This window comes from Vombatus ursinus, unplaced genomic scaffold (assembly GCF_900497805.2).
Source record: "Vombatus ursinus unplaced genomic scaffold, bare-nosed wombat genome assembly UNPS02014774.1, whole genome shotgun sequence".
Lineage (NCBI taxonomy): Eukaryota > Metazoa > Chordata > Mammalia > Diprotodontia > Vombatidae > Vombatus > Vombatus ursinus.
In genome coordinates this window covers 22,208,186-22,220,199 of record NW_020954552.1, presented here as the reverse complement: position 1 = coordinate 22,220,199, position 12,014 = coordinate 22,208,186, and the positions used below count along the sequence as shown (strand labels likewise).

At 37.0% G+C, this 12,014-nt stretch overlaps 1 protein-coding gene across 1 annotated transcript; it reads right to left on the bottom strand.

Moving 5' to 3' along the window:
* Positions 1-4,511: 4,511 nt before the first annotated feature.
* Positions 4,512-11,988, bottom strand: NSA2 (NSA2 ribosome biogenesis factor). Its single transcript, XM_027864174.1, has 6 exons — positions 11,887-11,988; positions 10,298-10,485; positions 10,045-10,195; positions 7,870-8,049; positions 6,588-6,780; positions 4,512-4,766 (listed from the first exon to the last, which is right to left on the bottom strand). The coding sequence occupies exons 1-6, from the start codon at positions 11,887-11,889 to the stop codon at positions 4,699-4,701; spliced, it is 783 nt and encodes a 260-aa protein (XP_027719975.1). The 5' UTR covers positions 11,890-11,988; the 3' UTR covers positions 4,512-4,698.
* Positions 11,989-12,014: the final 26 nt, after the last annotated feature.

Below are 12,014 nucleotides of genomic sequence, written 5' to 3'. Positions count from 1 at the left end.
CAGAAGATGCCTACTCATCATTTCATATAGCACAATAATATTCCATTACATTCATATACCACAGCTTGTTCAGCCATTCCCCAACTTGTGGACATCCCCTCAATTTCCAATTCTTTGCCACCACCAAAAGAGCTGCTATAAATATTTTTGTATATGTGGGTCGTTTTTCCTTTTTGTGATCTCTTTGGGATACTGACCTAGTAGTGGTATTGCTAGATCAAAGGGTATGCATAGTTTTATAGTCCTTTGGGAATAGTTCCAAATTGCTCTCCAGAATGGTTGGATCAGTTCACATCTCCACCAACAATGCATTAGTGTCCTAATTTTCCCACATGTTCAATATATATAATTTTCCTTTCTGTCATATTGGGCAATCTAATAGATGTGAGGTGGTACCTCAGAATTGTTTTAATTTGCATTTCTCCATAATCAATAGTGTTATAGGCCTCCCATCTTCCCAGTTACTTAAATTCACAACTTTACAGTAACCTATATATTCCTTCCACATCTCAGGAGTGGTTGGGGTGCAGTTTCCCCACAGTCTGGAAAATCTGTGTGAACTTTTTTGGTCCTCCCTTCGTACCAGAGAAGTCTGAATTTTTTCTTTTATGGGGTGCTTACAGTACCTTATTGTAAAATTTGGGTTAAGTATTGGGTCATAGGCATATTTTATGCATTTCTGAGTTTCTAAACTTTTTCTGTGTCATCTGCTGGCCTTCATGTATTTTCTGTGGCTTCTGTAAAGCTCCCCCAAAATTCCCATTTACAGTAATTTCTTATGCCAGCCTGCAATATATCAAAACCTCGATGTGGAAGGGATAACTGTATAACTTCTCTCTTACAAACGCCACCCCATAGTAAAGCAGTTGCTAAGCTTTGTAGATTCTTCCTCCAAACTATCTTTGGCAATCATCCTCCCTTGGGACACTTTCCTCAGTCACTACAGGACTGGACTGTAATTCCCCTGCTTTCAATCACTCTGTTCACCAATGAATTCATCTTCCACATAGCTGCCAACAGTAACTGACTTGATCAAAAACCTTCAGTGGCTTCCCATTACCTTTTTTTTTTTTTTTTTTGCATACGGAGCTGTAGTGAAGAAACTTTATTTACTCAGGCAGATAGATACATAGATATCTTTTCTCCAGATTACAGCTTTGAAAAGAATTTTCTTAGGCACCGAGAGGGTTTTAAACTAAACTAGCTGTTGCTCAGGCCATTTCTCATCTCTTCATTTCTCATCCAGCTGCAGGCCTTTGGATGTCTCCATCATGCCCCCAGGTGGGCACAAGGCTGTCTTGCATGCTTGAACTAGAGCCCTGTCTCATCTCTCTCATAATTCTTAGTTTCATTTAAGGCTTTAATTTTTTTTTTAAACATATGGACACCTGACAACTTAACCAGGGATACTTAGTAAAGAAAATCCCTGACCCCAATCAGCAACTGGGGCAACATTCACAGGAAGGAAAACCTATATGTGGTTTTATGGACCAATTGTCCCTTCATCTCATTGTATTAAGTACTTTCAAGCAGAATGGGTTTGGCCTGCAAAATCAGTTTTTAAAATTTAATTTAAACATTGATTTTTTTCTTCATCCTCACTTCCCACCCTCTCCCCCTACTTTACTAGGGGGGGGAAGAGGGAAGCAAAACTTTTGTTTAAAATATGCCTAGTAAAGCAAAACAAATTCTCCTATTGGCCAGGTCCAAAAATGACTCGTTTCTTTGTCTCATTTTACAACTTGAGATCATCACCTCACTGTCAGAAGGTGGGTAGCCTGTTTTCATCACTGGTCTTCTGAGATTGTGGTTGGTCATTGTATAGATCAGAGTTCTTTCGAAGCTGCCTGTCCTCATATTGTCATCATTATATAAATTGTCCTATTGATTGCTGCAAAATCATAGCCCTCGTCCTACTTTTCGGAGGTATAATTTGAGTAGGGAGACATTTTCTCCTTCTTAAGCATCTTGCTTGACATAACTGAATATCTAATAATTTTATGGAACTGTTTATTCCCTCTGTTGATATTTCATGTGCATCTTTTTGGAAGGAGTCCCAAGGTTCCAGAGAGACCATAGAATAACATCCTTTTAACTTAACAATAATACACTTTATTAAAAAGTTTTCAATTAGATCTCATTTTTATGTAACTTCATTTCTAAATATATCCCTCCTTCATCTATCACCTAGTAAATTGTTGTTGTAACAATTTTTTTAGAAAAGAGGGTAAAATTTTTTCAGAAAATTCAATCAGCTCATTAATTGTGCTTGACCATATATTGTACATTCATGGTCCATCACCTCTGTGAAAAGGGAGAGATGTGCACTGCCAGTCAAGGTGCCTATACTGGATGTTTTTTGCTTTATTGTTTTTCTTTATCACAAGGGGTCCCATCTGAGGAGTTGGGGGTGGGAAATGATTTATTTAAAGATCAAAGGCATTAACAAAGTGTATTTCAAGAAAAAAGTACACATTAAAGAAAGTAAAAACTATCAATACTCTATGCCTCTTCTTGTTATTTTTCAAACCTTTACTCTGTCCTCACAAAAGTTGCAGATGATTTTGGTCGTTTTTCAGTTCTTTTCAACCTTTCTGCAGCATTTGACAATGTTGACTGCCCTCTCATCCTACTTATTCTCCCGTCAGGATTTTTGTGCTCTCTCTCTCTCTCTGTCTCTGTCTCTCGTCTCTTCAATCTTTCCTGTCAAAGGACTAAGGTGTCCTTATTTTCTTCCTTCCCCCTAGCTTTTCCCTAAAAGGCCACAAAGCTATTACTGGGGCCAAGGTAGCCTCTGGTCGCATTCCTGAGGTTTCCAAGTCACCTTAGGGCATAAAAAAGCCCATCAACCTGAAAGTGGAGCCAGACCCATTTAGACTGTGGTTAGTTGTCACCATACCTTGCCCTGTAGGACCACAGGTTTCACCTCATTCACTAAATGCTGTTGCTAAGTACTGTGGAATACTCTTCTATTTTAGGATTAAGCAAATCTCCTTTTCTTAAACTGCTGAATCACCTATAGCTGTCTCATTTGCTTGAATAGGAACCTAAACTGGTCCTGAATGATATTCTAATGGGGGAGAATATGAAATGCCTGGAATAAATTATGGCTATTGCTACCCAAAAAAATGGAATAGAGTATCACCTACACATATGCCTACTCTTTCATTTAAAAAAAAACAAAAAAAAGAACAAACAAAACCTTAGATTTACATACATATCAAGAGCATCCTCGACAAATAGATCAGAAGAGAATAAGCCAGCTTGCACAAATGTTATCCTACCACAGGTCATATCTTCATCCTCATGCAACTGGCTAAAAGTTTCAGAGACTAAAAGACCTCACTGCTTAAAGTAAACATTGATTTAATTAATTTGTAGGGATTCGACAAATTATATCATTTCGCTGCCTCTTCATCTGCCACAAATCTTGGTGTAAAAACTGCATTTAGCTTCCGTCTTTTACAAGTATTCATTCTAAGTTCTCTTACACAAGATGACCAACAATCCCATAAAATTTCTCTTGTTGCTGTTGAACAATGAATCCAACTCATTTACTTGTTATTCTTAGCTGCAGCTTCCTTTTTGTTCACTACTTTAATTGATAGCCACAAAGTGAAGATTACTATGACTTGGGACATCCATTTAGCATGTCAGCGTGGTCAGTGGACGTTGTGGATAGATGGTGTGATGGTCTTAGCTTCTTCCTCTCCTTTCCCCAACTCTACCACTGCAGAACTGAAAGGCTCTAATAGGCTGCCATGGGCAAATAATGTTAACAGCCACCTTCTGGTGATGAGCTTTAACTCACTCAGTTTGGCTGGTCCTTCAATTGGAGACAGTCTCTCCCTTAGATAGTACCTATCCTTTCCGGCACAGAAGAACTTGTCAGAGCTTGCTCTGAAGGAGTAGTTTTCAAGAACTCATAGCCACTTCCACCCCACTGGAGTTGTAGACAGCATGTGAATTAATGTATTATAAATGTAAGCTTTTATAAAACATTTAATTATTGATAATACACTAAAGCTTCAGTGTTCTAGTTGTTTCTGAGGGTAATGGCCTCCAGGTTACTCTGGCAAAGCAATGAATTAATAAAATGAAAAGAATTAACAGTAATTGCACTGTCTTTAGTCCTGTGAAGTTTTCTTCTAGTAGTATGGATGAATTTTTGTAAGCTCACTGACAGCCTAACCCAGTTTCTGTCCCTTTTCCTTATAATTAGTGACATGGTTTGCAAACCAGATAAAAAGCTATCTGGTCACTTTTAATTTTCATCCTTTCAACTATCTTTTAAGTCAGACTTTATATAAGGTACAAAAAATTAATATCAATTTAATTTGAACTAAGCTCTTGTTCTCCCCAATCATTCATTGATTTAGATTGACCTAATGCCTTTTGTTAGCCTTACTCTTACCTGAGTCTTAAGTGGTCAGAAAAACACTTTTAACAAAATGGAGACAAATAATGTACTACTTCTTGATCCTGAGAGAGGATTTCAATGCATTCAGTAGTCAGAGTAACTACAAGCTTTTTTTATTGCCACTCCAAAACAGGAAAAAGTGTCAAAAGAGTAAGAAAAGTGTCTCATCTCTTTTCCAATATGTAGAATTGTGTCTTTGGTTTTGTTTTGTGACTGTTCAATGTAGTAACTGTTGTGGTTTTCTTGATATATTGTAGAATCTTCATTCAATCAGTCAATCAAACAAGCAAGACTGCATTGATGCATCCATCATTTTCTGGATTGTTGGTAACCTGTGCATATTTTCCTTTAAAAAAAAATTGAGGCATAATTAGTATTACCTAATAAATCACTAACTTTAGTTTGTGACATAAAAGCTCTTCAAAACTATTCAAAAGCTATTCAAAGTGTTCAAATGGAGATATAATCAAATCTCTAAATGTAAAATAGGGCATGAACTTAAGCTTCAAAAATTATGTAAACTATTTAAAAATAGCAATCACCTACAAACAAGTTAATAAAAGAGCATAAGTCAGCTTTAAAGAATGAATTAAAAAGTGTCAATTCATGCTAACTATGTGTCAGGCACTCTAAAGAGAGAAATGTTTCTGGAAGAGGTTTTTTTTAAATTGTATGCTAATCTGAAACAAAGGCCCCATTGGAAAAAAAACCACACAAAGAAACTATTTATCCAATGTTATGACTATCAACAATGGAATACCATATCCTAAAGAATAGTTGTGAGTTACCCAAAGAGACTACTCATGGATGTCAACCAGTTTCAATGTGTTACAAAGTATCCATCTTGCCAAGGATATGAGAGAGATATATGAGAAGAGAAAATGAGTGGGTCATACAGTTAAGAACAAAGAATAACCAATTGATAGCCTGTGTCTTCAATTCATACCCACTGAAATCAAGAGATCCAGAGGAACACTCCCCACCCTTGAACTCCCTAGAATATTGGAGCGCTTTATGGCTAGTAGTAAATGGATATGAATACCACAGAATGGGCAGGCCGGCATCATTAGAGGGAATATTCAACAAATAATTCAACAAAATCACAGATCTATCTAAATGTTAAGATTTAAGATATAATGAAATGTAAGTCACATTTATGCTCTCCTCACAACCCTGCAAGATACATGGTAAAAATATCCCCATTTTGTAGATTAAGGAAGTGAAGCTCAAAAACCGACTTTTCTATCGAATCAAGGTTCAAATTCAGACCTCCCAACTCCTGTTTCTGTACTTTCTACTTCACCATGATGCCTTTTTAGTTACAAAACATTTGAGCACAAAGCTTTATATTACAATAGCTTCAGTAAGTGTAAAAAGAATATGCTTCTTGGACTAATTTAGAAATGATATGGGTTCTGAGTGAAGAGTAAACACAGACCTTCCCAGGTCTCTGTTAACAAACAAGACAAAGGAATATTGATTTAGGTATGTCACAGTATTTCAATTTTCCATGTTGACTTGGTAGAAAGTTTAGTTATATATGTGATTAAATAAGAGAGTTAATCACATATACTTGTTCATGCTAAAGTACTTGTTTAAAAAACATTTAATCACAAACTTTTTTGAACTAGGGTAAAATGTTTTACTTTTGACAAATTCATTCCATTCATTCATTCATTCATTCATTCATTCATTCATTCATTCATTCATTCATTCATTTATTCATTTGGCTAGGCAATGGGGTTAAATGACTTGCCCGGGGTCACACAGTGTTATGTGTCTGAGGCTGGATTTGAACTCAGGTCCTCCTGAGGGCCAGTGGTCTATCCACTGTGCCACCTAGCTGTCCCTATTTTTGACAAAATTTGACAATTTACCTTGGTAAAATCTGATGTAGCTGCAATACTAATCTTTAAAAAAATAAATAAATAAAACAAGAAACTTACTGCTGAGCTGTGAGTTTAGAGTACAAATATAATTTTTGTAAAAAAAGGAATTTATTAGTTTTCCTCATGGATGTGATATAAATTTGATAAAAATCAAATCCACTCCAGTGAGCACTAAAAAAAAAAATTATATACTAGCTGCTTCTTTTAAATGTCATCTTATGTGCTTATTTTCAAACCACAGATTACTAGCAGTTATCAGTACTGTGAATCCTACTTACCCCAGATAACTTTGCCTCCTTGTGTCACAAGGCCCAGCTCACTCACATTCACTTCAATGACAGTCCCTTTGGTAATAACACCCAAAGTTGTATATAGTGGGGAGGAGGGATTCTTCTTCACACCAAGTATGGGTAGGCAAAAAGTGGCTTTAAGTTCGGGGTGAGTTACATGAGCCTTCTTAAAACGTAAACCCTGTTAAAAATGAAAACAATAGCTAATTTCCAACTACCTAAATTATTTTTGCAACACTTGTGTAGTCAAAGATTATGGAGGTAATAAAACTCAATTAAATAAAGAGCATGTTCTGCTCACAAAATTGCCCCTACTGAAAAGTTTATCTTTTGTCTTAGACATATTAAACTGCCAATAATTTGCTAAAAAATTTCATCAAATGAAAATCTATGAGTTAGTTTAAGAAGATAACAAATCCATAATATCATCAGCATCTATAGTTAGAATGTACTTTTCTCTCTTCTAAATACTAACAGATATCAGCCAAATATTCTCTACTGAACATTTAAGAGATAGGAATCACTCTTGCCCTTTGCCTTTTGTCCTGTAAACATGTCTGGAAGGGGCAGTAGCCTAGTAGGTATACAACAGCATAAGGTGAAATGCTTTTGTCATCTTTGCAGCTATCTAGTAAAATAATTATGCAACAGTCCATTTGATAGTCAGCCTCACCAAACTGCCTGGCTATTATTTATTATTTATGATGGGGAAAATTAGGCTAAAAATGTAGATTACAATAATAATATTACAGTAATAATAATAATAAATCATCAACCTCCTCAGTATTTTTTAAAAGAATAGAAACTTAAATCTTTATTTATATTACTAAATCTTAACATGTTTTCAAGAATTACATGTTAAGTTTACAAAAGTCTTATTTCTGTTACTACCTTAAAAACCTTTTCTGAAAGAGTAATTTAGAATTTTAATAGTGATCAATTTCAGGAGACTAATTTGCAGAGTTCAAGAAGCCAATATGTAGAAAATAATAATGCTAATGTAGCATATTAAGTTACAAATAGATCACTGGAAATGTTCAACTACTAAATAATTCAAATTATAGAACTATGACTTTTATTAATTCAAACAAGATTTTGCCCCCTTCTGAGGGCCACTAAAGACAAAGAAATTAAAAAATACTGAGGAAAAAAATTATCTTCTTTAACTTAATCTTTTTTTTTCTGTGTTGCATTTTTTTAAACTTACTTCATACAGACCCAAAGGACCGGCATCACTCTTTGAACCAGCAAATACTTGCAAATGACTTACCATTGGCCTAATAAATCTTTCATATTTCGGTGGTTTTCGTGTAAAGCCATCCCCAACAAAACACACTTTAGTAACCATTCTCTTCCAAGCCTTCTTTTTTCTCTTTCCTGTTCGAATAACCTTTAACACTTCTGTTTCTCCTTGGGCACGAACTTTTGGCAAGGGCACTTCCCATTTACCCTAAAAATATACATACAAACCACTGTTAACGTATGGTGTTGGTAGCAAAATGTGGAGACTTTTGAACCAAAAGCTAATAAAAATAACTCGGGTTTACACAGTCGGTTGGGGTTTACAAAGCACTTTTTATACACTTATTCATTACTCTGTGAGGCAGGTAATACATTTATTACTCCCATTTACAGATGAGGAAAATGAGACTCAAAAGTTAAATGACTTAGACAAAAGTCACATGGCTAGTAAAGCACAGAAGCAGAAAGTCCAGTAGAAAGAGTTGCTTTTTCGAATCTGTATAGATTCTGTATAGAATCTATATAGAAAAACAGGGTATGGAATTCTTGATTAAAAGTCTGATCTCCTTAAGACCCTTGCAGGTTTTATTATTGGTGGTGGCAGGAAATAGCAAACTGAACTGATAAGTAATGGTTTCCAATAACCCTTCAGTGGTTTCTGATTGCCTACCAAATCAAGCCCAAAGTCCTTAGCATGGTATTGAAGATTTTTCACAATCTGATACCACCCTAATCCCACACCATACCGCACTTCAAGCTCTATACTTAAGTAAAAGTAAACTACTCACTGTTCACCTAACATGCCCATATCTTCTTGCCTCCATGACAGGGGTGGGGAACCTGCGGCCCATGAGGTCTTTGGATACGACCTTTTGACTGAGTCCAAGTTTTACAGAACAAATCTTTTTATTATTTATCTTGCCTCTATCCATCTACCAGCTGAAACCTCTCCAAGGTAAAATACCACCTTGTTCATTAAACCTTCCCAGATCTCTCAATTAGAGATGCTCTTTCTTTCGTTGGATCTTACGTAGCCTGTTATTTGTACCTCTTATGTACTTATATTTTATTTTCTTAAGTTTTGTATCCCCACCTCCTGCCCTCACATTTATTTTTGTATTTTAGCACCTAGGACAGAGCTCAGCATATAGGAGATTGTGCTGGGGTATTATATCATTGTCTAATACTGAAAGGATGAGTCTAAGAGAGTAGCCACCTCTTAAAATATGACACCATCACTAATGGTTTATTGCATGACATCACTGAAATGACAGAAGTTTTACTAGATTTATTTTCCCTCATATGAAATTCTGTGAAGGAACTAACAACATACACTAACTTTAAAAACATAGCAATATATGTAGTATCAAGAATCACTAAAGCTAATGCTTATTTCATTGCAAATTTTGTACATGGTGAGACAAATTACATAAAGACCTAATTTTATATATTCTAAACTCCTACCCTTATTATCTGTACCATTCAACAGAACTTATAGTCTTACTAAAATCTAAGTGCCGTGAATACAGAGACCTTATTTAATACTTTTATATTCTTATTCTTCCTGTACCTCACCCCATGGCCAATATTTAATTATTCAAAGCTTGTCAACTTGTATTATAATTTAACTGATTCATGGTTTTGTATTATCTCTCTAATAATATTGCAAACTGCCTGTGGATAAGGACTATATCCAGTTTTTCACGTCCAACTTCCCCACCCCCCCAACAAAACCGAACCCTACAATTCATTCCATGTCATTTATTCACTGGTTTTCTCTGTTAATATACTCTTACCTCCCCAAAAGTACACATTTTTACCAAGATGGAATGGCTTCAACTGCAGTTCTAGAAGTAGAATGTCACCTATTTTCTGTCAACTAAGGACTAGTCTATCAAAAACTGGACAACCTCACTACCAAGTTGGCCATAAGTTGCTCAATCTTTTGGCCATCCAAACTCTCAAAGACTGTCTATCTGCACAGGGGTAGGAATAACAACAGAACCATGAATCCTTCAAGAAAAGATTGGACACTTCTAACTAACCCTTTTGTTTCAAATAAATCTGAAAAACTACAAAACATTCCTTATGAATTTTGATGAAACCAGATATGAATATTTCTCATAAAAGAAACCATTTAAACATAGCCAAAAAGAAAGAAGGAAGAAAGAAAGAAAGAAAGAAAGAAAGAACTATCACTTACAGCTTTTTCTTTTCGTTTCTGTTTAATCATGTTGGAAAGAACTTTGGCTCGGGATTGTCCCTCTCTGTCCAGCAGATATGCAGGCACTGCTCCCTGGGGAGTTTTTTCATCATTCTTTCGCTTGGTATTTCTCTTTTCATGCATCTTGATACTACATAAAAAGTCCAGAAAAAAATTACCCCAAATAATTCCTACAAAAGTTAATCCAATACATGGTAATTACAAATACAGCAAATAAATAGAATATACTCACGTCTTTTTCATCTGAATCTTCTCAGCATGACGCTGTTTATGGTAGAGTTTGGCCTTTAGACCAATCATTTTCTTTGCTTTCTTTGAACGTTCATGAGCCTCTCGGCTTTCCTTCTTTCTCTTTTTCTCATGATAATCCAAGCGGTAGCCATACCGTTTTCGGTGTAACTCTATGTATTCGTTCTGTGGCTGTAACGCACAGAAGGCATAAAATACTTTTAAAAGCACCTACTGAAAGAACAACTTCCCAAATTATTGCTTTCTTTTATATGGACCCTAAGCTATGAGAATATCCACCCTAGCTGAAAGTGATTATTCATACATGCAAGGTAATCATAGTATTTAAATCCACATATGCCTGCTCTAAGACAAAATGAATTATTTTTTACATAGGAGGATAGTTGCGGGGAATCCCTTAACATACTATCTGTTCATCATAAGTAATTGGCAAATGCCATACTGATTCAGAGAGATTAAAATAAACTCATTTTATGGGTAGGAGAGATTTTCAACAGTTAAGTTAATAAACTGCCATGATTCAAATGGAAAACTACAGGAAGAGAAATGCTTCCCTTGTATCTTTTACTTTTCATTTAAAGAAAAACTGCTCTTGCATTTTGAGCTTCCAAGAATCATTCTGATGCAGTTACCAAAGGCTTGCTTCATGAGAATAAGGCTAGTAGGTCACTTGGAGTGAATTACCTAGCCCAGTGAGTGTGAATGGAGATTTGACACCGTCAGCAAGAACATCTCTGGCATCAGTCTCCTCATTTTTTTTTTTTTTTTTTTTTACAACCACCGTCACCTTTTCCCTTAAACTAAGTGTTCTTTATCCAGCCTCTCCCCTGTACAATCATTCCTCACACAGCTGCCAAATTAATATTCCCAAAACAGAGGTCTGACCATGGCTCATCTGCTCAAGAAGCTCCAGTGATTTCTATCCGCTTTTGGGATAAAATATAAAACACCCTGTTTGACATTCAAACTCCATAACAATCTGGCTCCAGACGACTTTTGCTGAGTGGTTCCACATTCTTTTAATCAATGTATTGCATATTCCAGCCTCCGAGCATTTAGACAGGCCCGGGCCCTCCTTCATCTCTGCTTCTTGGAACCCTTGGCTCCCTTCAGGCTCAACCCAAGTGCCCCCTCCCAGGAAGCCCCAACTAAGCAAATCCTTTTATTTTGTTTCGTCCAGGTCTTGTATGTGTCTGTATACATCCCTGCCCCGCGGCCGTAAGCTCCCCGAGGGCAGGGATTACATATCTCACTCTTGTCTTTGCCTCCCCAGAGCCGGGCACTGTGCCAGAAACAAATGAAGAGTTTAATAAATGCCTTTGGTCTGACTGACTGGAGACTGACCAACTCTAGGACTCCAAAGACACCGGGGGAGGTTCCGGGGGTAAGGAACACGTGGCCGCCGGACCTCCTCCCCCGCCCTCCCCCATTTCCGGGTAAACACGGCTTACTCCGCGGCCCCGTCGGGCCTGACACCCGGGGGTCTCCACTCCCCACCACGCCTCCCTGGGCGACCGGTGTCGGGAGCTCTCCCTGATCCTTAGACCCGTCTAAGTGGCCCGACCATCTCACCATGTTGACGGCTGGGGGCCCGTCGAAGAGCTGCCGAAAACGCTTCCAAACTTCGGACCCTCAGCAGTTACCGACCGACTCCCCAGCCGCCGGAAAAGAAAAAGGGTCTCTCTTTAAAATTCCCGGAC

Bases quoted from the DNA above. Each gene is read 5' to 3' on its own strand.
- NSA2 (XM_027864174.1), bottom strand. The intron at 6,781-7,869 runs GTAAGTCATTTG...CATTTTTAACAG, and splicing joins AAAGATTTATTAGGCCAATG to GGTTTACGTTTTAAGAAGGC. The intron at 4,767-6,587 runs GTAAGTAGGATT...TTTTTTTTAAAG, and splicing joins AGGAGGCAAAGTTATCTGGG to GAAAATATGCACAGGTTACC.